We start from the raw sequence: 26568 nt of genomic DNA on the forward strand, positions 1-26568 counted from the left end.
TAAAGTCGTGTCGCACTGCCTTTGATATCGCAATTCATGTAACACAACGCCAATAGGTGTACAAAATAAAGCATGGAAACCAGACCTGGGCATACAAATAACTCTGTAAAAGTCAAAATACTGCACTGCAGCGCCGCCAGTCAATGAACAAACAATCAAATTAAACAAGAATGCGCATACTAACCTGATACAGGCAGCCGCCGACCGATGGACCAGCAACAAGACCGGCGCCGAATACAGTTTGCTGGATGGACTGTCAGACACACAAGCGACACGATAATGAGTCGTCGATTTTTCTTTGAATGGCGTAGGGAAGCACACAAGTCAATTACTGAGTATTTGGCGAAATGAAATGTGCACGTGCTCCCACGGCTTAAAAGAAGGAAAGAAACGCAATGAGAGGACAGCGCCTTTTCTGTTCTCAAATGTTGCCTTTTTACTTTTAGAGATGCCTGGTACACGAAGACTGGACAAACAAATCGTTGATGTACAAGAACATTTGTCCGAAATGTCTGGCTTCAATACCCGTGCACAACAAAGTGCGCGCGAAATGTGCAGTCCCCATGGTGATGCCGATAGGTAGGCGCCGTTGAGTCGCGCAAACTATGCAGTCCGTCATGTGACCGCAGTATGCGTTTCGACATGCGCTCTGCACTTGCGTTTCACGTATATCCCATTCTTTTCTCGTTTTTTTGGCAAAAGAAGCAGTGGCCATCACTGTTACGCGCAAACAAACAATGGGAAACACGAGTAAGAAACGAGAAGTGAAGGAAAAGAGCTCGGGTGAAATCTGGAGCGCAGGAATGTGCCAAAACCTACAAAAGTAGGCCCGATTTACTGTCACGCTTTGGAGTCGGGATGAACACACACCTCTGAAAATGACAATGCAGGCCTCTTCTGGAGACCCACATTCTGCCTGCTCTCACTCGCTGCATTTTCGTTTTTCTTTTCCATTGACAGTGTACACTTCGTAGGTTTTGGCCCTCTGCTATTGTTTGAATCGGCTAGATCAAAACACAAATAAGCTGCAGAAAGCCGGTGAGGAAGACTGCCCATGGCCTGAGGATGCTTAGAGTGCCGAAAAAAAGGCGGCAGTAAGAAAATAAAAGGTGCATAGATAAGGATCCCAGAAAAGCTACACTTCTCTTTTGCCACGCCTCCCTATCGTCGTGAAGAGAACAAGCGACTCGCTCGAAGAAGTAACAGTAACGAAAAAGATAGGACAATGACGTAGAGGCAGAGAAAATGATTCCAGAATACGAAGGGAAGTCGGCTGAGCTGCTACCTTTTGTCAAGGCCCGCTTGTCGAGTCGAGTTAACGACAGGAAAAAGAGAAAGGTGCACATATCGCGTGAGCTGGGGGTGGTGCAGATAAATCTCCTTCGCTGGAGAAGTAGGCGTGAGCTTTTTCATTCACGACGCTGACCCGGTTGCGCCCGGCGAGACGATAGGAAAATTGAATATTCAAGCTGTCAGCAGCGAGCTGCCGTAGCCGCCGGCACCGGAGTCCCAGATTTCGGGCTATTCTTCCACACCGCGCGTACGCGGCGCGGCCCGCCTCTGCTTACCTCGCGCGCAAGCTTTCGCGACGAGGAGCCGACGAGCTTTGCGTGGACCGGTCGCACAATGGTCCCCCTCAGGCGACGCGAGAGTTGCCCGAGTTTGCGCGAAGGCATTGAAACTTTGACTGCAGGAACGGCGCCAGTTGTTTAAGCTTCGGACGCAATCAGAGTGTCGAGCGAAATACGAAGCGCAAACAAATTGCAGATACAAAGTCAATACATATTGCGTATACAAAATAGAAATCATTAAACCGTGTGGTTATGTTGATGGCATACATCATCTTTCGAGCGCGGAGGTGCTTACGGCAAGCTCGATGACTATGATGTCAGTATATGTTTACAAGAGTTTTCACTGGGCTTTCCCAGCACAGCAACTATGGCCAGCGCAAAGGCTTGCATCATAAGACATCGTAAACATCAGAAGGCAAGCGGTCAACTTGCAGGCCCCCGCTTGTTAGGAGCTTGTTATTTGTAGGAAAGAAAAAAGCGTGAAGGTTTCAGTATTGTTTCGGCGCTGTTAGCAACAAACGCCGGCTCGAGTTTCCTGAACAGAGCCTGATTTGCGTGTCAGGCTGTGAACTTCAGCTTCGTGACTGCAGCTATTACCTCAGTGAAACCTCACAGTGAAGGTTTAATTTCTTTAACTTTCTCAGAAGAATGCGCATCACGTATACTGCGTACCATGGCTGTGCGTTCTTAACGCCGCTAGTAGCGTATCCATGACGTCACTGCTCCACAGGATCTCGTCATTAACAATAAAGCGGTTAAAATAATTTGCGGGATCGAAAAGTGAAGCCTATTCCCAGAGCTCACATATCTTCGCCGACTCACAGGCCACATGCAGAGCTTACAGAAGCGGTCGCATCCCAATGCAAGCTCTTCGCATCCTGGGGTATACCCTTGAACATGACCATGTCATTACCTCAGTCCCCGGCCTCGAGGGCCTGGCTGGAGGCATCAGGGCTGATACCCTAGCTTGCGATTATATTCACCGAGCAGGGCCTTCTCGCCCTGATCTCTACCCCATATCCACCCACTACGCCACACGCGAGAAAATTTGCATCTGAACAGACGCCTGTATCCCTCACCCAGAAAACACTTTTCCCGGGAAGACACCCACCTTATCCGGCGAGTTCAGACCCTCAATACCACACTTCCCTCTCCTCCACCGCCTTCACCCAATACTATGCGTAGATGAATGTCCTTGGTGTGGTAACACCCCTACTTTTACCCACATCACGTGGACATGTCCACACAAACCCAACCCCTGTGATGCGGCCTTGGAACAGTGGGAGGTGAAGCTGGCCAGCGTCTACCATCGAAGTCAGCAGAAGCCACTGGTGCCCTACGAAGGGCCCCACTCGCAACAGCTCCAAACACCCCTTCTGCCAAAAAATGTTTCATTCGTTCATTCGTTCATTCGTTCATTCGTTCAAAGCATGATTCTGACATTCTGCCGCACCATGCCAATGTTTGACATTACTAATGAACAGGCTGTACCTATAAGCAGCGTGTTCCGTTTATGTAGTAACAGTGATCACATACACAAACTGCGTTTACTTACGGTCTGTTAGAATCAACATCGTCAGTATAGGAGCTCCGGATAAGATCACGAATAAGCCCCTTTTTGAGTGTACCGACAAATGCGCATTTCCTAATAGAGAGGACTGACTCTTCGCGCTGTCTATCAAGACCGCAATGTCAGCAGCTTACCAGCATCTAGATATCGGAGGCACCGCTAGATGAAGTCATTGTTCCTCTCCGTTTCACGTGGGCCTATCCGACCTCCGCTCAGGAAGGAGCAATCTAGATCTCGCGCAATTAATTTCACGGTAACGAGGAAGCCCACGTGCTGAAGGCCAATCAGCTATTCCGCTCGTGTGCTGACTTGGCGCACTATGACGACCCACTTCTCGTCCTTCACCCAGCGAAACTGAGCGCCAGCGCCTTCCTCCCGTAGTGCAGAAACAGGAGCTCTCTGGCCAGCTGCGCGGTAATCCAGGTAAATCCTTCACCAGGGACTCGCAGATCCGAAGGACGCGCCGAGAGATCGACGACCACCTTCCCGAAATGGAGGACGCCGCCTCTAGGGGTACAGGTGAGGACACGGAATTACGCAACGGGTTCGGTGCTTCCTAAGCTCGGTCCAAAACACGATGGAAACGAGCGAATGGTGTGGGTCTCTGGCAACCGCATACTATACGTTCCTCCATATGTGCAACACCGTGTTGTGCGAGTGAAGGGATGCTCTTCGCCTCGTTCACAGCCACAACATGCAGTCATACAAAAGGTTCACGTTTTTTTCTTTTTCTAGGGAAATAACAATGGCTTTATTAACACTACACCAAGACAACTGTTACGAATCAGTCCCATTAAAACTGCGCCAACCTTTCAAGGCGAATTCAGGCGACACTTCGCTTAAAGAGAAAAAGCGGTCTCCTTCGCGTTTGTAGAGCTTTCCTTTTTTTTTCCGCTCAGAAAGTAATTTTACACGAGTAGCTGGTGGAGCCTTAAGATGAGTTAGTCAGTTGACAGAGTTGTGCGCAGGCTGTCGGTGCGCGTATACTTCCAGTCCGCATTTTCTTCATTCAGCTCGCGTTTTTACCACAAGCCCTTCATAACCTTATGAAAAGCGTGGAGACGCCCAATTTCCTTCGATCGGTACCGAATTCAGGACAGCAGCGACTCGGAAAAGCCAGGAAAAATACGTACATATGACGTGGCCAGTGAAGTAGGGAACTCTGCGGCGATTATGGAAAACACAGCTGTCTGGAAGCCGGCGGTGCCGACTCCCTCGATGGCTCGGATAGCAATGGCCAGGCCCAGAAACGTCGCGCCCGGAGGACACTTGTTCAGGAACCTGCAAACACAACGACGCGAAAGAAGAAGAAGAAAAATTCTATTGATGACGCACACGCGTGAAATGTCTTGAGGGCAGAAGTAACGAATCAAGACAGGTATAGTTTGGTGAATTAGTGATGTATGCACGCGGCGGAATCTACCGCAACTTAAACAGCAGGTGAAGATGCGGGTGACAGTGAGTGTCCAAAGACAATGGGACCAGCTCAACGCTTCAGCTAATGGTAAATACCCGAAAGATGCGTTAGGAAATCATCAGTACCCACGTACATATGTATTAAAGCCTGGGCAATGGCTAGACCAAGAATATGTTTGCTTTGTGTGTTCACCAAGTGCTTAAGTGACCGCTTCTCTTGACAGTGGGACAAACTTAATGTATGCACACAGGGCGCTAAAGCCTTTTGCAACACCTCAACACTGTGCTAGTGCACCTCAATGTCAGTGGTTCTTAGCACAAAAAAAAAATGTCTATTAGGTAGGCACATGGGTATTGGGTATGCAGTTCACTAGCAATGAAGTGTTCAAGACATCAGAATTACTGCGACGTAGGATTCATGTTCTCACTTTATTATGAACAACAACCAGCACCTAGCGTACCTAAGATACATTGTCAGACGCCCTGTAATAGCGCGGGGGGGGGGGGTGAGCAGAAAACTGTATACACTTGACTAAGGGCCGCGCTCGTGTATAGGCCGCTCCTCAATCTTGGGGAACAAAAAATATGAGAAAGAAAATTCTTCGCGTTTAATGTCCGTATAATTTTTTTTTCATTCGCCTAGCTCCCCGAGGAGATTCCACATACCGATAGCTTCCTGCTGTTATTACTATCTTATTGCTACCATTATTAGCATCTTCCACCATGCATCGCTGTCCAGCTGTGTGCCACTTAAAGCATAACTGAAACGCCTGCACTGAATGTGGATAGCAGCGGACCAGCCTAAAGTGAGGCAGACAGGACGTATAAGAGGAGCATTGCTTCAGCTCGCCTTCTCCAGAATTCTGAATTCATGGCATGTGGTGTTCCCGGAACCTTAAAGATATTTGCAAGTAGGCGCCACGTATAGCGTCAGAGTGTATAGGGAGAATGAAGTAGCTTCGCCGGAATATATTTGGAAAATTGAACTAAAAAATTCGGTCTTCGTGCAAGTGCCGCAAATCGCCAGAATAATGAAATAAAGTGGGACTCTTAGTTGAGTGAATACGTCATTCTTTACGCCGTACGTATTGAACTGGTGGAACATGAATGAAAAACTATTCTTCTCAGCCAAAACTACAGCGTGATTACAAAGCGTGAAACCGAAAAGAAATGCGACTGTAGCCTCAAGAAACACATTGCAGAACTTTTACCGCCTTGCGATCGCCAACATATCGCATTCTTCTAGTTGCAACAGGCGGCTGCATCATTTTCTAGGAAAATGTGAAGCTGCACTGAGATTGAAAGCGTCACTCGTCTGCTGCACGCCGTTATCTCACCATGATCGACTTTGAGGTGGGCGCTTTATAAACGCGATAACAACCTAGCCTTTTAACGCTAATTTCTTTTTGGTAAAAAAATGCACCATAGAAAGAGCCAATACTCATAAATATCTATTAAAATTTGCACGCAAGCTGCGATGCATTTCTTCGAAGCGAAGTTGTGTGCAGTGATGTTTAGTCATGTGCAACACAAACATTTTAGTAATGAAATTTTATTGTAGATCATTACAGACATTTTGTGAGCACGTATGTAGATTAATAGAAAAAATTGTTTGTTCAGTCCATAATTTCTGTCAAGCTACTGAATACAAAACTTCATTTCTACCACAAATCAATAAGTCCTGAGTTCCAGTTAGTTTTTTGTTGTTCTTCAAAATAATTTTCACGCTGTAACGCTCCGAAGTCTCAAATGCTATTTTTACATTACCTCTGCCTTCAGAACAGCCGGTTAAAGTATAACTATTGGGTTTATACGCTGAAAGTATGCGAGGTACTCACCCGAAAAGTATTGACGCCGTGCCAACGTACAACAGGCCAGAGATTAGCATAAATCTCGGCTTTACGATCGGCACCTGGAAAGAACGAAAGTGCTAGGGCTGAGCAGGCGTCATGTTTGAGTTCAGCGGTGAGAAACCCCTTTGCTCTGATGTTCAGGGGCAAAATAATCACGCGAATTTTACCGCTTTATACGAGTATTCACAAAAATCAATATTCACAAAATATTGAATTCTCAGTTCCCAAAATTCATATTACTTGAGTATTCAGAACAAATTCACGCTAATTTTTTACCCGCGTTCACTCTTCACAAACACATGCAATCGAATCAAAATGACGTAGACCTGCACCAATGATGGCAACTGTCCGTTTTTCACCGATGGCTAACCCTTGTTTCGTACCAATGTTTATGCACGGATCATTCCTCCGAAACATGCAACTCAGGGATCCAGGCACTATCCGCTTGCTGTCAAACGTTGAAGAAAAAATCTTTTGTTTACGTGCTTCTGGATATCCCGAAACCTCGCAATGAACAGCCTTAAGGTTCCAGGAGAAGCAGATTGGTCTGGATGAGCACTTTTGTCTTGCTTTCTGTCAGGGTTTCTCTAAGCAAGCGCAGACTGAAAAAAAAAAATTGCCGATGATTACGTTACTTCCTAATGCGAAATTTGAGCGCAGCTCATCAGCTGTTTCAACTTTTGATAGACAAAGGCAAAGAATTCGAGCAAGACATGTATGCACTGTTGCAGACAATTTGTCATTTTTCACACATATTCCTTCTTCAAGAAACACTCCACTAACATTTTTGATTGTCATGAAGGAAGCTTTGTGGACGGAGAAATAGATGGATATGTGCTCGACTTGCTGCACCAATGCCTGGTTCTCAAACACGAGGTCTGTGCAAGTATTTCAAGAGGTTGTCAAAGCTGTGGGAGCCGTTACGAGCGAGAAGAACGGGATGTTCTCCCGCATAAGTGGTAAGAAATTCCCGCTTGTCTTTACATCTACATTAAAGTCCCCACTCACCCTGCCACCCTGGCAGGTGGCAGCGTTTCTGGCGCAACGTTGTCAATGCCAAATCATGCAGCGCACATCTGTCACTACCGCCGCGTAGCTTAAAGGGACACTGAGGAGAAATTGAAGTTGGCTTGTATCGACAGAATACCAGCTCCTGATTACAAAAACGCCACTCATACTGACAACAAAGCTCTTGTGACGTAGAAAAGAGCAAGAACCAAAATACAGGTATCGCCGCCACAGGCCAAACTCGCAAGTACAAGCGTGATGACGTCATAGGACAAAGCAGTGTTGCTAGAACCAACGGTTCTAGCAACGCTAGGACACGAGAAGCACAAATCACTGAGGCGCAGCCAATGCATGCGCAAATCTCCTTGACGTCGCCAGATGGCGCCACGTGCCAGGCAGCTACGCGCTCGCCTGAAGCATCGGGACCAATCAGCGCCTGCTCGCCGGCGTTAGGCGGGCTCCCGGTATTCCGCTAGCGGTATCAAGGCACACGGTATGCTAAAGGTGTCTATTTGCGAGAACTTCGTTGACGACTTCGAGAACGAGATCCGTCGTAACGCTCGCAAAACGCCGGTGCAAACGTAAGCGAAGCGACTGTAGCGACGGCCGCAATAGCCGATAGATGCCTTCAACGTGCGGCCGGCGGTAGCTTTCTTTTCGGCTGCTGCTAGGCCGCACTGCTGGCAGCCAGAAATCACGGAGTCTGCATCACGTCATGTTTCACGTCACTTAGTCCTCTGTCGTCATAGCCGAATCCCAAGTTTGAATCACAGCGGCGGGAAAAACCTTTTCAACTTCGAATCCAAATTTCTTAGAAATAAATGCATTTTTCGCTGCCGGCCAAGTGGCAACAAAGCCATGACATGCCGAACTATCGGATTTTGCTATAAAAAATATATTAATAGTGCTCTCCTCAGTGTCCCTTTAAAGCATGATTGAGGTGTCCGCTGTTCCAAAAGGGCAGTGATGCGCCTTCCCCCTGGCTCAGGTGTCCACCGAGATGTGTGAGACACATATACTGTTCATTTCCTTTCCTCAAAAATCAATTCACAAATTTTACCCTCTGCTCTCCAAGCACCGCTCTATTGGTTTCGCAGTTGTGGGAGACAGATACTGCGCATTTCCTTTCCTCAAAAAAATACAGAAGACACTTTGCAAATTCTAAAGTGTGCTTGGCGAAAGCCTTGTGGTCAGCCCACTGCCGCTTCCCCGAACCGCTTGGCGCGGAATCACTGGGCCGCTTCGGAGCCATGCCTCTCACTCACTCGACTGCAACGAGACGTCTGGCGAGGGAGCGGCGATGTAGCTGCCACCGCCGAAGCGCGCGCGCTCGTTCTACGGCTACTGTGTGACGTCACGGTTGCTATGCACAGCTGCGCCCCCAAATGACGCGCCGGTTGCTTAGGAGGGGAGGAGGTGGCACTTTTACTTTCTCCTTTCCAAGATACCGCTCCATTGCTTTCGCAGCTCAAAGGGTGCCCACTGCTGGTTACAACGGACAACGGAGACGGCGACGCCGCGAAACGGATCCCGCACACCGTTACCTTATATGGGCCCCTGCTCATCAGGGGTTGGCAGGAAACGAGGCAGCAGACGCAGCCGCCCGCGCGCTCTCTCACCGGGCTGTTTTCTCCTCCCCGTCCGATCAGGAACCCGATTTTAATCCGGTCTATACATTCAAAGATATTACAACGTACTGTCACAATTGTCATCGCCTTTACCCTAGCCCATGTAAAGGCCTGAAGAAAACGGATGAGCGGCTCTTTCTCCGCCTTCTCACCAATACATTGCTGTGCCCGGCAGCGCTAAAACATTTTGACCCCTCCTTTAGCGGCAGCTGCCCACACTGTAGTGCAGTGTCTTCTGACCCCTATCACATGGTGTGGGCCTGCCCCTCCAACCCCGCTATTCCCCCCATCCCCAACCCAACCCGGGAGGACTGGGAGGCGAACCTGCTCGGCTGCCACGACTTACAGGCCCAACAAGCCTTAGTCGGGCGCGCCCGGGCGGCGGCAACCGCCACTGGGGTCCCATACTAGGGACCTCCACCTAGTGTTTGTAAGGATCGGTCCCTTACGGGCTGATCCAAACATACCTCCTGTTCATTCTTAATGTTTTCACCACCACCACCACCAAACGCAGAAACGGGCGCCTATGAGCTGCGCTCTAAAACGTGGTCGACTTAGCTTTATGCCTTTAATAAACAATGTTCAGCGAGAAGAGCGAAGAAACCAGCGATGGCAATAACGAGAATGCAGCGCGCACATAGCAGTGTTTGCGAGATGCAAAGATGTAGAGGAACGCACGATTTTGGCAAAGATGGGAGCCACAAAGAAGATGGTGAGCTCGAACACGCTGAACACGAAGCCGTACTCTGTGGGCGTTATTCCTTTCCTCTCGGCCTGCGGGAGCGAAGAGAAGAGAGGAGCAGGGGAAAAATTATTTACGGAGTTCTCTATTAGCGGCTACTTGAACTTGCAGTCTTAACACCTCCCCAGCATTGAAAATATTTACAAGTGTTTAAGCAGTTTAATGTGTTAGTGATCTATAGCAAGGTCACAAGTACGACCAATAAATACGAGTTGACAAAGAATAAGGGTGAGAGGAGAGGCCTTGGTTAATAACCGAAAGGGCCTTCAATCACTAATTCCCAGGAAAGCAAATGGACATGACAGCTTATTATTCAAAATTTAAATTTAAAGGCTTGTTTCTCAAGGAATGGTAACGTGAAAGAAGGTCGTGGCGAACTAAGCTCCCGATTCTTATATGACGAATGTAGGGTTCTCATTTGAGCTAAGGCTCACCTGGGCTCCTTATCCTGTTTCATAAACAGAGCTTGAGAGTCTCTCTAAACAACCCCAGTTATCGCTATACATGTATATCCGAGGACGTAGTCCATCTAATGAGACTGCAGCTGCTGCGTAGAAAGCGGCCAAAGTTGGGCGCTCATAGTCGACTAGTAGAGAGCTCTCTCGGGATATGTGGAGATTGCTGATTCAATTTCTACTGGTATTCTACCTCTTTCTGCATTATTAAATCATTACTTTAAACATCTTCCTTCTTTCAAACTATATTTCGGTGACAATTACCTGAGTTTACACCTATGACTTGGTCACCACTAATCGCTTTGCTTCTATAAACGCCCACGACTCAGAACATAGTGCTGGTGCAGTGCTTGCAGCAAATATTCAGTCAGTGTTCACTGAGCGGTGTTGATCTTGTGTGCTTGCGATGTCCTGATTCTGCCAGCTTTCCTTTTTCGAGCTGTGACATCCTCGCTTGCACTTTACACTTTAGACTGCTGTTTGCCATGTCAGTAGCGCAAGGGGATCCATTATCAACCACTACAATGTCTATTTGACCCAAAAATAAATAACAAGCTTTGCAATGTCCATTCCGACGTGCAGTGAATTTCAGCTGTACAAATGCGTGTGAGGTTATTACATGGCAGTGGATGCCCGAGCCCACTCACCTCGTTTGGGAAGAAAGGCGCCTGCATCGACACACTGGCACCGACGCAGAAGTTGCCCAGCGCCAGTAGAACGAGCACCACCTTCGATCGGCTGCAGACGCCCGAGCCGACATCTTGGGGGCAAAGCATGGGCAGTCAAGCGCGCAACATATATCAACAGTGAAAAATTCTAAAATCTACCAGTGAAGAAATTTGTCGGTCACTGACCAGTGCCAAACGAAAATTAATGTTTCGGGAGCGCTACGTGGGTGACTTGTTCACAATCAACTTTATTTAGACTCTCGTCAGTGCCCTATGAATTTGTCGAGTTCTCTTTCGTAGCCAGACGGTATGCCGCCATACCATCGACTAACATCCGAGGCAGATACTTTCGGTTGCATCCGTTTCATAAAATTTACCGTAACAAGACACTTAAAAATCAGCTGTTTATTCCCCCATCATACGTGTCATCGTGCATCGATCATCAAATTAAGCTATGTGTTCCACCATGTCGCACCGACATTCGTCATGATTCATTTATTCCTCGTACCTGCAACGAATGGAACCACCTCTCTGCCTTTCGACGGAGGCGAAATTCTAGAGGCCCGTGTACTGTGCGATGTCAGTGCACGCTAAAAAAAACTCAGGTGGTCGAAATTACCGGAGCTGTTCACTACGGCGTCCTTCATAGCCTGAGTCGCTTTGGGTCGTTAAACCCCGAAAACCTAAACCTAAATTCACTGCAGTGGCTTCAAACATGAAAGCGGCTAATGTTGGTTGCACTTTTTTCCAATGCATGCATAGACTTTCGAACCAGCAGCTATCGCCAAGTGTGGTTTGCTTGCTCTTGACGGTGCCGTAGAAGTTTCGACTGCAATCAGATCAGCTAATGAAATTCCTAACCTTGTTCTGGTCGCAACCTGAGCCCGGGATACATGAGACTTTTTTTTTCGACGATATTCGCGCGGCAGAATACGTCGTGGCGGCACGACGCGCGGCTAGAGATACTCGGACAGAAGAAGCGGCGGCGCTCCGCCGGCTGCGTATCCCTCGACGCGAAAGCAATTGCGATCAACCAGTGGCAAATACCACCGAGCAATTAGGTCTGCGAGAGCAGCGACGCTGACTCCTCTGTTAAAACCACGAAAGTATTCCCTTCGACACCAATGTATTTGCTTTAGCACGCGTGCATAAGTATCTATAAGAATTTGCGTGTTCGAATGCATGGCGTCGCGTAGCTTTGGACGCCCGCTCAGCGGCGGACACCACTGGCTGCGGTTTTCTTCGACACATTCGCTTCAGGAAGGAAATGCAGGCATTTAGATACAAGATTCGGCCGTGTTTTCTCTAAAAAAAAAAGCGACATTTCATGTCTGATGTAGCGTCTGTTTTCACGATAACATTTCCATGCGAAAATCACTGCGCAGCTCGACGGCCATGGCGGCCATGCTGGCGACGGCAGGCAGAGGCAGCCAAACGAAGAACGGGATCTGTAAGCTACTAATGACTCTCTTCAGCTGCCACTTCCGGTCTCACCGGACGCCGCGCGTCAATATCTGGCGGAAGCAGAACGGCGGCGGCGGGCGTTTTTCTCCACGCCGGGCGTCAAGTGCTCGCCGTCGGGCCGAAATCGTCGACTTGCAGCCGTAAAAACGCTCCATGTATTCCGGCCTTTCGCAATGCCAGCACAAGGGAGTGAGAACGAATGCACTCAGTAAGCACTGATTGGAAGGCTTGCAAGTAGAACAGGATGTATGCGCCTGTTCAGAGGCACTTCGATTCGCATCCGCGATCTATCGTCGCTTTAACTGCTTGCTCCACAGCTGATCACCTGCACTCTTCATATTCTTAATATTTTCAAAATTAAAGTTGATGAATGATCACCTTCAATAATAAATCTTTAATTAAATCACAAAGAACAAATTGTTTTCGTCGTGTAATGAGCCAAACTGGGGCTGTCCGCTTGCAAGATTCGCTGCCTGAATTTATAAAGAAGCCGCAGTTCATGTCTCCAGATAAAATTAAAGCAACCAACTAGGCACGCTAGTATCGTTTTATACGTGTTGTCGACCTTCCCTCTCTCGAAATGCGTGATTTAGTTTTTGTTTCAGAACCGAAAATGAGAGCACAATTACTCCAGATGAGAGCTCCTGCGCTGCAACAAACTCTCTGAAACAGGGAATCTGCAAAGATGTTAATGTCTGGAGCAGTCGAGCGGCATTATCCGCAGTGTTTCGCGGACTCGATCCGACCACTCGCCACTGGGTCTGGGATGCCTTATTTCTGAACCAGCCCCCAGTGTGTCGACTTAACATTTTAGGCCTCACTGACCGTCATTTTTGCGAACGGCTCTGTTGGGTGCCAGCTGCAGTTCCTCAGCGGCACTTAGAGGCGGTATTGTGTCGTGCCTGCTGCGTGCTTCGTGAATGAGCAAACCTTGTATGTCACCCCGTTCACCCGTCGCTAGGCATTGTTTTCGAGAGCCGAAGGTGCACATAGTAACCGGGAACCAAAGTCACACTAAACGATTCACTAGCACATCTGCACGCGCTCAGAAAATAGCTGCCTTAAACAAGGTGTCATTGATGCACTATCAAACACGGCACTCGAGCACTCTGTGGAACTGCGTAGCATGCACACACACACACACACACAAAAAAAACACAGAAGTACTCCAGCCCTCTCTCAGAGGCCAGAACTGAGAGCTTTAGCTTAATCGTGCCCTTTCCCGCACCACAGAGCTCCCTTTCCAAGGCTCACATGCGCTTTTCTCACCTATATAGCATTACCACACGAGGGGTATTTCCAAGACCATGGATACCTGTTCCCACGAAACACTAGTTGGGCAGCAAGTGAAGGTGGGAGGTTCCATCAACGACATACCGCGCCGACGGTTACACCGCGTACGCTTAAGAAAACGTTGCATACAGATATTCCATTGTGAAATTGGTCTTGAAACTCTTTCGATAGTTGTTACAGCGGCTCACCTTTACTACGCCGACGCGTCGAATCGGCCACTTCCACCTCGTTGCTTCCCAATATGCTCCGTGCTTTCTGATGATCCGGATCCAAGTGATCCTTCGAATCAGCTGCGTATTCCCGTCCGATTGATTCGAAGTAGGCATCCGTCTTATTTGGCTCCGCGGTAGTTTCTTGAATGGTCAACGGCTGCTCGTTCCACTGTGGGGAGATGCCTGTGTTGCTGCGTCCGTTTGAAACCATCGCCGGAAAAGGGTGAACACAGCTAAGCGGCGAGCTGAAGCGAGGGATGCCGCGGCGTCTGCGTTGAAAAGGGGGAGGACGCAGCGAGTCAATCACGTGAACGCCAGCGCCAGCGCCGGGAGCGGCAGCTGTCTTGCCCGAGAACTACTGCTTGTGGCCACTGGATGTCTCGAAATTAAAGCCCGCTTGTCTTCCTTTTTTTTTATCTTTGAATTCGTACGTGTTTTTCGCACGTGTTTTTCTGTACTCGCCCTTACTTTTCTTGTTTTTTTTTTGTTTTTTTTTGTGTGTGAAGGAATCGATAACGTACTCTTGGTCCTTACGAAACGAGCCAGCCAGAGTACTTGCTACCTAAAAACATTTAGTGAAGTCTAACTATAACGAAAAATTGGAAAGTAGCACTCCTGGCTCTCAAACAACGTCCAGGTAAAATGTGCGCAAAATTCTTGAAAACATATATGGGCGTGACATTTGTTGCTTCAGCTACAGAAGGAAAGCGAGCTTGTCAGGCAGGACTTCTTGCTCAAAACTACATTTTTATTGTCTGTGCGCAGCAAAAGTACACGTAACAACAGTACCAGGGTTGTGCTGCATAGTAAATTAATTAGCGAAGTTGATGAAAAAACTAACACTGTTAGGATAGCATCAGCAGACAACAGTTGCTTTGTGCGCGTTTATTCTCGACGGACAACACATCGCAACGTGTTACAGTGTGCGTGGCGCGGCCAGTCGTACCTTTGCGCAGAAGAATTTCGGTGTCCTTGAAAAATTTAAGTGCACTCGCTAGTGAAACGACTTGTCCCAAAAATGATGAAATTCGACAGCGCACATTCTTCCTCGCACTTGGGCTGCACAAGCGCGATGTGTTTCTCACTGGAAAGCTTTGGACTTCGGAAAGCTGTTTACCAACCCGCTCCGACGTTGTCTTGACCAAACATGTAAAATTCCGAAGAAATTCGTAGAACGGCAAGGGTAGAGTTAGACACGCGAACCTTATCAGTCGGCTCTTATCAGGTCACCCTCGCTGGCTAAGGATAAAGGCACTGCCATGTACGACGCATTGGTTAATCGTCACGGTTGCTCAGTGCGAGCAGAGATTGTCGGCGGCCATAGCGTTTCAGCGCTTATCCTGTTCCGTACGCAGTTCTATGCCTAATACGATCGAGATACGCTTGTATATTTAAATATTCTTGTATGCGTGTAAATTTTACATTGCTTCTGTATTGAAGAGTCACGGAATCCTTGCAGCACGGGTTGGAGACTGCTGCGACACCTAGTGAGCTTGCATTCGCACACTTACCATTTCCATAGGCTGTGCGACGTAAGAGCCAATCACATCTTATCTCCGTTCACCATGTTGGCGTAATAGGTGGCAGGAATACGGCACGAAGAGCAACTAGCCGTTCTCACTGCGTAGTGCGTTACCGGGAGGAGGGGCGAATTAACATACTGGCCGATGCAGGCCATAGCACTGACGTGTTATGTGTTCCCCACTAAAGAAAAGGGGAGGGGAAGCAAAGAGTCAGAAAAGAAGTGACCGTGAGATACGCGTGATGTTCTTTTCCTCCCAATGTTTAGCCTTCCTTCTTGGAATAGCTGTATGCAATGTCTTGGCACTGCGATTCGCAAAAATTATGAAGGCCAAGCTAAGAGCACCTAATTTGAATAACGAGCAGTATCGCTGTTTGATCTGAGTAGCAAAACTGGACTGTTAGGGGAACGTACCTTGACTACGCATGTAAGAGTGCGTTAATTACTCTGCGGGTTGTGGCAGACACGTTCAGGGTGAAATTTCGAACGTCTCCCGTTCTGAGCAGATTGAAAAGCACTGCACTGAAATAACACTCAATGTTGCACTCTTACTTCTTTATCTTTTCACCCGTCACTGTGGCTCAGAGCAGGTGACGTGCGCTAGCACTAGGTAGGTCACTAGCAAAACGATGTTTTGTTTGGTGAAGCCTGGTAGTGTATTGGTGAAGAAGGAAAACCGGTTTTCGCGGCAGCTGCAGCCACGTAGAAACCCGTGCGCGCCAGCTGCCGCTCAACACTGTCTGTAAGACCGTCATAAATAAATTATGCGGAAGGTCCATACATATTGTACTAGCGCGCCTACGTCGCAATTATTTTAACGCACTAAATCGGGGTTTATTTTTTTGTTATTTGCTGCTTAAATTAACGGACTCTGGTTTCTTTTACTTTTTATTTGCTCCCGCATGAACTTTGGGGGACATACTTTACCGAGATGTTCAGCTGATCGAGATGAGCGCAGCCCCGCAGCTCTCTGCTCTACTGTCATACATCTTTGTCTTTCTTGTTCTTTCTTCTGAAATATCCTAAAATGGAATGAAATTAGGATGTAGAAGTTTGACAAACAAAAAAAAGAACCTGGCACAGTCGAATTACCTCAGTTCGTAAAATACCGTCCCATTTTTTGAAGGTCGAATGCCTTGTTAAACCCCGAAAGGAACAACTGCTTCGTCTTTTAACGCACACAGAGCAGTATATAAGAAGAAAAAAATGTACTGCTGGATGCCACAGCCATGCTATTGCAACTTCTTTTGTCCCACATTTTAGGGAATGTGCTGTCACGCTCAGTCGCATATCGCAAAAACAGTCATACCACAGCAATGCAAAGTTAGCCTTTTTTATTCTTCCGTCTCCGTTGCAGCGGCGTTCACATTGCTCAGTGTTAGGTTCTCGGCAAGGCATTTCATTCGCCTTTTCGATGCTCTCGACCTTTTTTTTTGTCTTTCGCGTCCGTCTGGCTCTGTTTTTTGTTTCTTTCCTTTTTCTTTCTTTACGGGCGTCGACACTTGGGTCCAGTGAGACGGAGCCGGGTCAACGGACGGGGCTCCTCCAGGTCGACTTGCAGGGCGGAAGCGAGCGTTGCCGCGGCTCCGTCGTTCAGACGGCGTTGCCCTGAGAGTTGGATGTGGACGACGCGGAGGAAGGAAGGGCCGACTTGTCGTCGCCTACCACGTCCGAGTTCTTGTCGCCGGCGGAGCGGCCAATGCGCGGCGTGAAGGGCGTCCTGCCGATCCTGGGGGTGAAGGCCCCGCGTCCGATGCGCGGCGTGAAGGATCCGCGCTTGGGGTCGTCCATGAAGGAGGCGAGCTCGAGGCTGGTATCCCAGCCGGCGTCAACTTCCTCGCCGTAGCCACCGCCCAGGGACCTCCTCTTGCCTGAGAAGAGGGGTTGGATATTTAGCCGCGAAACCTGAGCTCCTCATGCAATGCACTGATTGGTTGGTTGGTTTATGGGGTTTAACGTCCCAAAGCGACTACGGCTATGAGAGACGCCGTAGTGAAGGGCTCCGGAAATTTCGACCACCTGGGGTTCTTTAACGTGCACTGACATGACTTTAACGTGCAATGCACTGAAGATGCAGGAAGAGGCTCCTTCTGTTTCTTCAGCCTCATCACTCGTTCAGCCCTGTAGAAAAGCTTCGCCCAGTTTGCCCTAAAATATTTGGCAGTTACCTATTCAGCCTTATAACATTACAAATGTATGTTTAATGTGAAAACAATTTAACAGGTATTTTAGGTTTCATGGAGCGCCTATGACGGGCTTATCTTCCTACTTTTCTGAAAGCACGTGAGGCTTGTCTTAAGATGACAAACAATGGTTTGTTCTAACTGGAGTGTCTGGCAAACTAAAAGTTATTATTTATCACACGTACAAGACAGGGTGAGTTCAGCCACCCACTTGCTTGACTCCGGCACTCAGAGTGCACTTATGGTGGCTCCCTGGACAGCGGTAGAGGTAGTTTTCCATTTTATTACGAGACAGAAGCGGAGCAACTGCCAGCGTACCGAAAGTAAGGCTAATTGCACCTGCAGCTTTATCCCCCAGCTTCCCAATGGTGGTTTGTACAAATTCGTGCCGTGACAAGCAAACATCGGCGATTTTGGCATTAGCGCAAACCTATGGTATCTCGTTCAGAGCATCGTTGTCTTAAAGCTCACGTTCTCCCTGCGGGATACTAAAATTAACTAAAAGACATGCGCGTTAGGCGTGTCTATGCGTTGCAGCTATGGTCGCCAGCATACCTAGCCTGGGCACAAAGGTTCCCCTTCCGTTGCGGACGACAGGCACGAGCTGTCGCGCGTAGGGCGAGTAGGACCAGTCCAGGTCGCTCCAGGCTGCCTGTCGGGAACGCGACAGTCCACCGTCCTCCTTGTGCACTCCGTCGTCGGGCCGCCCCACGGACCTGCGCGCAACGTTCGTGTAAGGATCCGATATTTGCAGACCTTCCTCTGCCGTTCAACCGTTAGTCCAGCGCTTATAATAAATGTTCTTTGTTCCTGCATAAAGAGTCTGCTGCCAGAGTAGACGGCAGCAGCACTATATTTGTTTGTGTGTTGCGTCTTTGTTTTTACTGCAGTTTGGTTAAAAGCCACCAATGAGCCCAGACCTGCACGTTGTATACCTTCGCTTGCGGCCGATGCGCGGCGTGAATGTGTTGCTGCGGCGCTTGTAGGGGAGCAGCAAAAACGCCCAGCCCCCCGAGGCCGCTGAGTCGGTGTCTAGGGTGATGAGGTCGTCAGGGCTCAGGTCATGGACAGCCGCAGACCTTCCTACCCTGGGGAACGGTATGAGCCCCTGGCGCTTCTGTACGTCGCCCCACCGACTGCCTCCAGGAGACCACGAGTCCTCGTCGTAGAAGGACTCATGACCTGAAGACGAGAGCAACGCATCAATCCACCGACACGCTCTTTTGCCGCATAAATCACGAGCATGTCATGGAACAACATCTGTTCATCTAAATCCTCCTCCCATCCACTACCTCTGCAGGACAAAGGCGTGTCCTATGGATCAACAATTAACTCGGTCCAGAACCAGGTACGACCGCCTTATCCCTCAAAATTTTCTGATCAAATCTGGTCACGTGACTTCCTGCCACCTCCTGCTACTTTTGCCTTCCCTTGGAATCCACTCCATTACCCTAAGGGCCCACCGAGGATGTGTTCTCCACATTACCTGACCTGCCTAGGTCTATTTCTTCTTGTGGACTTCAGCTGGGATATCAACAGCTCGTGTTTCTCCCCGAAATCACTCATATCTTTTTCCGTCTTTAATAGCTCGCCCCATAGTTTCCTTTCAATAGCTCGTAGCGTTGCCCTCAGCCCATATTCCGTTACACTTAGGCTGATCCCGATCGGTGCCTAACCCTAAGCTTTTTTTACATCTACGAATGTCATTCCCGTAAATGAATCTCGTTTCACCAAAATGCAAAACCTAAAAGGAGTAAGGGCACAGTACGCCGTGTGGCTGAAAGGTAAAGCTCTTTGATAACTTTTTCTTTGCCTGAAAGGTCGTTGAAAGAGAAGATGGCTTTAGAAGCGTTGCCACAGTCAGAGCACTAGAAAATGAAAAGTAAACATCAGAAAATATGATTAGGTGACGGTTTGAAAACAATCCATAAGTAAAGAAAAACGGCTGTGATCTTATTTTTCTGACCATTGTTTTTAGCTTGAAATTTACTGCTGGGAAATGATCTTGCAGCAACGGTAAGTGCCCGCGGCGGGTTTGGGGAGAAGCAAAATTAGCAACGCCTGATAATGCCACCTCATTTTGAAATCTTGTTCATGAGGGTGTCAGTGTTCAATTTTGCAGTGCGAGTAAGATTAATGTAAGAGTAAGCTGTCACTTCAGCGACAGTGTCAAGACGCAGTTACCGTTTGTAAAAAAGCACTGGTTGGCTCAAGCTAAAAGACGCAAAATTGTCTTTACGCAATGGTTCCTTTTAACTGCCCCAAACGAAATCCGAGATGCAACTGGCGAACAACAATTACTGGGGCAGTTACATTTTCCTAGCAAGAAAACAAGAGTTGCAGGCCGCGACGTTACTCCATCATCATCATCAGCCTGACTACGCCCACTGCAGGACGAAGTCTTCTCCCATACCTCTCCAATTAACCGTGTCCTGTGCCAGCTGCAGCCACCTTATCCCTGCAAACTTAATCTCATCCGCCCAACTGACTTTTCTGCAGCCTTCTGTTACGCTTGCCTTTCCTTGGAATCCAGCCTGTTACCCTTAAGGAGCATCGCATTATGTTATTCGCTTGCCAAATAGCAGCGTGTCATGGTGTTGGAAGTTTTGTTTTGCAGAAAAACGCCATGCAGCAGTTGAAAAACGACCTATATGTCTGTGCTTTCTGTTTCTGTCCCGTTGGTAAGGGCATATATTCGCGGACACCGCAGGCACACTTACTAAAAAGATTCACAATACATCTATTTCAGAACACCAATTTCTTTTCAGAACACGCATCATCGTCATAATCCTCATGCTGTCTACTCCCGTTGCAGGGCAAAGACCTTCCCCGCTAACCTCCAAAATATCCTGTCCCGTAACAGCTGCGGCCCCCTCAGCCACACGAATTACTTAATGGCACTTGGCCGTCCGATTCTCTGCCGCCCGCTGCTACGGTTATTTCTCTTTGAATGCATACCCCCTTACTCTTATGGAACCATCGCTTATCTGAGCATTCTCTTGAGGGGTCAACTAACCGTTAAAAGGCCTCCTTCAAGCATCATGTTGTCCGCTGAAAACAGCGGCCAAATATGCACCGCTCATGCTTCATTTTAACAGTACGTAAGGCAGCTGTCGCACAGTGCATTGCACTTGAAAAGTCAACGTAGAAACAAGGATGAGACAGCATATACTTTGGTACAGTCCGCTTCACTTTAGTAGCCACCTTCTCTGAATTAAGTCCACTTAGCGCGAACAGTACGTTTTTCCTGGTGGAATAAAGCACTCGTGCGGACACTCCGCTTCGTGTTCCTGGCTGACGTTGTTTATTTGCGCGACAAGGCATGATGACAGCGATGGGCATCAAAAAGATGGTATGAGTCATATGCCTTTGGCATTGAGAGGTTACTCAAGATGACGTAATACGACAAAGGAAAACACCGCCTTGTCGCCTGCTACAATAAGTAATTCAACCATCTTTCTGCAGTGAAGCGGTCATCAGATACAGTGCATATCCGACTGTATCGCTGTATTTTATATGCTAATTTCAGAGATAAGTCTAAAGCTCAGGAAAGCATATATGTTCCTCTCTTTAAGGCCTTCGCGAGCTGTCACTAGTTCCACTCCGACCGATTGCCATCAAGCTCGACGTAAATCTCTTGTAGCTCAACGATTCTGTTTCCGCTCTTCTACGCGTCGCGACTTCAAAGGTGTAGCCGAATGAAGCGGCTTGTGACAAGTTCTTTGGAACGTTTTTTCTCTTCGCAGAAGAGTTTACCATGAGCCCTTTCGTCACTACGTCATAGAAAGCCCGTTTACTTACCGGTAGCACCTAGGGTGACGTAAGCCAACAGAAGTTGGATACAGGATGCCCAGACTATAGAAAGTCGCATCTTGGATGACAGGGCACGAACGATGGCCGGTGCTGTGGCTGTAGGCACTGACTCGTCGTCAACCTCTGACCCAGTTCTCTTGGAGGGTCTCCGTGCGGCAGGCGACCCCTAAACTTCTTCAGAAGGGTCTTGTCAGCGGGGCTATATGTCGGCGAGTTCAACACAACGGCCACACTACTCCCGTGCGCTGTCGTGCTCGGAACGCGGCAGACGCCAGTGTACGGGGTCCTTCCACTGTGTCCTTCCAGCTTATATACGCGCACTGGCGGGGAACCGGAGGAGTGGTCTGAGACAGACCGTTAGCCTCCCCCCGGTGCCCCCGCTGCAACACAGCGACGGGCAACTTGTGATCCCATTTAGGCCTCGGCGCCTCTGCAGATCACGCAGCCGGCTTGATGCACGGATGGCCCGGGGAGCCAAATGAAAATCAATTTTCGGGTTGCGAGAGAAGCGCCGCGTACGCGGACGGCCCGGGTCGCGGATGGGATCTATGCTTCATTCCTGATATTGTGTCGCCGGCTCGGCCGTCGGCACAGAGACGACGGCCCGTGCGCTGCTGGGGTGCTAGCGTGGGAAGAAGGGATTAGCCGGACCTGGCCAGCGATCATGGCCAAAGTGGATCAACAGTGGACTCACTCGCTTGCCGCTTACCCACGCTCCGTGCGCGGGAGGCGCTGCCGCTAAGGCGGCTTTTGCCGTTTCTTTTTCGAATCTAGGATTTGGTGCGTTAGTGCTTGCAGCATCTTCTTGCCGAGCGTCCGTTGGATCCACGACGAGGGGTGTGCGCCTTCCCATTGGGCTGCGCGGCTTCGTGACGTCATTGAGAGGAGGGAGAAGCGCATCCAATGGCGTCGTTATCTGGAGGAGCTTGCAAGTCAATCCTACGCGAAAGCACAAGCGCTGGCGTCTGGACTCAGATGGCCTACTGTAGGCGGCCAGCGAAGAAGCGCACGCGTTGAGGATTATGTGGCTTATAAGTGTGAGATACTCTGCCCTTTTGTGGAACGCGTTGTTGCGACACGTGAGAAAACCCTTCTATCCACAGGGTGGCCCTCATTGAGGCACTAAGCGCCAAAGAGCTAGAACCGGCCGAAATGAAATCAGTATAAATTTGTACAAGTTGAAAGTCATTCACGTTTCTTGTCTTTTTGGACCGTTTCATCGTTTCGCACTAAACAGTGTCTGTGGTCTTAAGGCAAACTAACGATAGTGCACGAGCAACTGGAAGCGATATCGAAGACGTACGCGTATTTGCTTCATCTCCATATATGTCCTGAGTCCCGTGTTTCAACTTTTTAACGCCGCTAATGCACTACATACGCAACAAATATTGGTGATTGAGGGCCTCGAAAATGCAAATAGCTGGCTGCATGGCCGACGAAAGCCATGTTAACATGCAGAAATAACACTAAACTGCCTGCAGGTCAGTTGCACGCATGTTTTGACATAAACTGTACATACCTTCTTGAAAAGCCAGCGATGAGGAGTTGGGGACACGGTGTCTCAAAACACCTTCTTAAGCATGACTAAGAAAAAACACTGGACATCATTTGATTGCTTTAAATATGTCAACGTATAGTTTTATTTTATGCAGATAAATGTTGATTAGAGTTACAGCCACAACTATCTTGCTTAGTTCATAGACATAAATACATCTTCCATAATTACATGGTCACACACCGGGCTGTCATGAATTATTGAGGTTTTTTTTTTTTTCCTTCTGCACAACTGTACACAAACTCGCATCTGTTCGTGAACCCAAGTCCGAACGACCGGTTTTTGGTCCCTCGTCATGAACGCGTGGCGAGAGTCCGTTGCGAGAATTAAAAACGAGGCGATCGTATTTGATCATACTGCAAGAAAAAAAAAAATGCTCATGTCATTCTAAAAGGTTCTCTGCAAAGCACAGGCACTACGTCTGGGGGTGTAGTAGGCGGAATTTCATTAGAAACGTTAGTTGCTTTGAAGAAAGGACTCAGAAAACGTCTTTTAAACACGTCGCTTTCTCTCAGCTACCATCTCTGCATTTACCGCGATCTTTTAAATTTAATTTATTTAAAAATTACTGAAGGCCCTTACAATAGGCCCAAGCAGAAGGCACAAACATGTACACAGAAACCAATGCATATTACTTGGAAATGTGCGAATGTATGCTGGAGAGAAAAAAACAGCAGATATTTCGATTTTTCAGGCCTGAGTCGCTGGATCCTGAAGAGGTTCATTATTCTATCTGGCTCCACTAAAGGTTACCGATGTATTACAAAATCCTGCATTAGCCCTTGCTTCAAAGTAGCGAACTTATTCTCAGGATAATATAAACTTTAACATAGAAAAACAAGCTTTAAACAAACAGCCAGATATGCAGGTGACCCAAGAGGATAACATGAACGCTTTCTTTTCTTCGCAGACGTGAAAAAAACATTATGCACAGTCTCGTTGTCACACCAACGTGTCCAATACGTGGCTCACTTCCTCAAAACTATACATGGAGCTCACGCCTGTGTCTGAACTCGAGTCCTGCACATCCAAGCAGCAGCGTGTCGACGACGTCACCGAAGACGACGACGCTGCAACTACGACGGGCGTGTGCACCGGTGCTATCGAGGCCGGCCTGGGTGGCTCGACGGGTCGACTTCGTCTCAGCAACCGCTCCCCTTCTTCCTTCTCGGCGAACCTGAGCTGCTCTTCGAGCTGCCCCGCGAACCTCCTCTTCTCTCCGAGCAGGTGGTCGAGCTCCCTCAGCGACCGCTCGTTTCGCTCCAGCGCTTCCTCCTGAGACCTGGACAGCTCTTCCATCCTCTCCTGCTCCTCCTTGGCCGCGTTCAGCTGCTCCTGGGAGCGCCGCCTCTCCTCCTCTTGCTCCCAGACGCACTGACGCAGCTCGGCGCTGAGTCTCTGGATCTTCTCCTCTTCGGCAGTGATGCGGCGGCAGAGCTGGAGGACTCGGTCGTAGGCTTCCAGCGTGGCCTGGTACGTCTGGAGGGACTCTTCCTCGGACGCCTCCGGCCGGTAGCCGTCCAGCATGTAGTCCGGCCCCATCTGGCGCACCCGCATCGCGTGCATCTTGGCTTCGTGGTGCTCGATCTCGGCGTCGCGCCGGGCCAGTAGCGCCCCCTGCCGCTCCAGGGTCTCGCCCTGACAGATGACCCGCTTCACGAGTTCGGCCAGTTCTTCGCTCTGGAGAACGGGCTCCTGACCATGCTGTCCTTGCTGCGACGACAGGGCACCGACACTTGCGGACAGCTTCCGAGGGTGCACTGTCCTCAGAAGACGTGGCGACGCACTGGACGACGTCGTCGTCGTGGAGCTCGAGCCACCGGACGCCTGAGCTCTCCGGTGGTGGCTGTGGTGATGGCGGCGCCTGTGGTAGTGGTGGTGATGGTGACGAGGCGGCTCGGCGATGCACGAGTCCGACGTGGGCGAAGACGTGGTGGAGGACCAACAGCGGACGCGTCGCAGACTCAGTCGGACGTCGTCCTCGCTGTTCCACAGTTTGAGGATGCGCGAGTCGGATTCGAGTCTGCGCTCGATGCCCCTCGGGCAGACCTCGACCAGGGCGTACTGCTGGGCGTCACCGTGATAGGCCTGGCTGCCGGACTTGCGGGACGAACGGCCCGAGGCGAGCAGCGCGCGGACCACCTCCTCGCACGTGGTCCTGCGACCGACTCCGGTGACCCACTTCTGGACGCCGCCCACCCAGACGGGGATCTCGGCTCCCATGGCGGCGCATAGGGCTCCTTGCTTCGACTCCTCGCTCCGCCACGCAGCCACTGGGTCCTGTAAAGTGCCAAGGAAAAGGTGGCTGATTAAAGAAAAGAAATCACATTCGACCCCTCGAGGATTACGAATGTAATAGGAAGCGGTTCATTCGATCCTATTAGAAGAAATGCTAAATGACTGCCTGTAGAGCGGATTGAGACCGTTTTCATTTGCGATTTTTTAAATAGTTAAAATTGTAAGAAAGTTTAGAAAAATTTAATTGGATATTTAAAGCACATTAAAATTAATTAGCACATGAGCGTATGTAGGGTCGTGGTTAACGCTAGCGAATCAACGCCCTAAAAATGCATGACTTTTCTTTTTCTGGAAACTTGATCATACAGCTGTTTTGCCAATTTTCCAAACTATGTGCTGTCGCTGGACGGGCAATATAAGCGGCGTCATGTGATTTCTGTTTAAAGCTGTGATTGATCTTCACAAATGAACGAAGCAAAATAATACTTTTATAACTTAATCATGACCCATAGCAATCCTCTGGTCAACCATCATTACAAACACCCTTTATGTCCTGAGGCAATAAATCACGCTTTAAAAAAAATCTTCTTGTATGTTTTCAAGAATCCGCAGTGCAAACACTTTCCTGCAGTCAGAGCTGGAAGATGTCCAGTTTTAAAACCAGTGTTTGACTCAACCACAAAGAGAATTTAAAATTTTCAGCGCCACCTCGCACAATAGCGCCCCTCTGGTCATCACGATTCGATAGATGGATTGAAAGGGTAGGTCCTGATGAGATAAGCTAAAGAAAGAAAGAAGAAATGCGCAGATGCACTGGTTTTAAAGAGAACTCGTGTCAATGAGTGCTGACCGTATAATAAAAAAATATGGGGACACTTAAGATCAGCCTTTAGAGTTGACGCGATAGCATCAATGGGTGTCGTCAGCGGCTCCTCTTGACCACGAAGACACGGACATTGTTTTCATATTATGTATACGACATACACATAAAGCTCCGCTTTAACCAAGCCGTACGAACGCGCCTGCGTGGTAGGCTTAGCGTGTCTGATTCTGAGCTCAAGGGTCAGGTGTTCGATTCTTGACTAATTGCCCCAATTTTCTTCTCAGCGAACATTGACTTTATATACTTACATGCCGTCATGACGTTTGAGCGCTGTTGCGACCTTCTAGTCACCAGCTTTCTAATGCCTAAATAACTTTTTGTTCCACAACTCTATATGTGACATCCTGATCCTCTCGACCAATCCGGCTCTACCGCACACACCGGCGGCGACGCCTTCTACGCCAGGCTTATCCTTAAGGCTGTCGTGTTAAAAAATAAACCTACTCAGACTATTGCCGCTTCGTATCTGCATACCGGAAAAAGGATTACACGCC

General features: G+C 48.8%; 3 protein-coding genes across 4 annotated transcripts in view; all 3 read right to left on the minus strand.

The window, feature by feature from the left end:
* The window catches only part of LOC149372699 (MFS-type transporter SLC18B1-like), a 29462-nt gene extending 15320 nt beyond the window's left edge, over positions 1-14142 (minus strand). The window contains exons 1-6 of the mRNA XM_089586870.1: positions 13857-14142; positions 10891-11003; positions 9725-9820; positions 6396-6469; positions 4275-4422; positions 185-253 (exon numbers count right to left, since the gene is read on the minus strand). Of these exons, the coding sequence (XP_089442996.1) occupies positions 185-253; positions 4275-4422; positions 6396-6469; positions 9725-9820; positions 10891-11003; positions 13857-14091 (735 nt within the window). The 5' untranslated portion in view covers positions 14092-14142. The remainder of the gene's footprint in view (positions 1-184; positions 254-4274; positions 4423-6395; positions 6470-9724; positions 9821-10890; positions 11004-13856) is intronic.
* A 2577-nt stretch (positions 14143-16719) lies between these two features.
* On the minus strand, positions 16720-21673 carry LOC149372700 (uncharacterized). Its single transcript, XM_089586878.1, has 4 exons — positions 21387-21673; positions 18521-18767; positions 18141-18301; positions 16720-17273 (listed from the first exon to the last, which is right to left on the minus strand). The coding sequence occupies exons 1-4, from the start codon at positions 21454-21456 to the stop codon at positions 16996-16998; spliced, it is 756 nt and encodes a 251-aa protein (XP_089443004.1). The 5' UTR covers positions 21457-21673; the 3' UTR covers positions 16720-16995.
* Positions 21674-23042: 1369 nt separating this feature from the next.
* LOC149372701 (ras association domain-containing protein 10-like) overlaps positions 23043-26568 on the minus strand; it is a 52453-nt gene continuing 48927 nt past the window's right edge. For both annotated transcript variants that reach the window (XM_089586895.1, XM_089586888.1), the window contains exon 2: positions 23043-25233. In XM_089586895.1, the coding sequence (XP_089443021.1) occupies positions 23896-25176 (1281 nt within the window). In that variant the 5' untranslated portion in view covers positions 25177-25233 and the 3' untranslated portion in view covers positions 23043-23895. The remainder of the gene's footprint in view (positions 25234-26568) is intronic.

Source organism: Amblyomma mixtum, chromosome 1 (genome assembly GCF_055824585.1).
Source record: "Amblyomma mixtum isolate Tamu chromosome 1, ASM5582458v1, whole genome shotgun sequence".
Taxonomy (NCBI): Eukaryota; Metazoa; Arthropoda; class Arachnida; order Ixodida; family Ixodidae; genus Amblyomma; species Amblyomma mixtum.

Excerpts from the sequence above, each read along its gene's own strand:
- LOC149372700 (XM_089586878.1), bottom strand. The coding sequence starts at position 21,456 with ATGCGACTTTCTATAGTCTGGGCATCCTGTATCCAACTTCTGTTGGCT. Across the intron at positions 18,768-21,386 it reads CGTCACCCTAGGTGCTACCG|GTCATGAGTCCTTCTACGAC; the intron begins GTAAGTAAACGG and ends TCTCGTCTTCAG. Across the intron at positions 18,302-18,520 it reads CGCATCGGCCGCAAGCGAAG|GTCCGTGGGGCGGCCCGACG; the intron begins GTATACAACGTG and ends CGTTGCGCGCAG.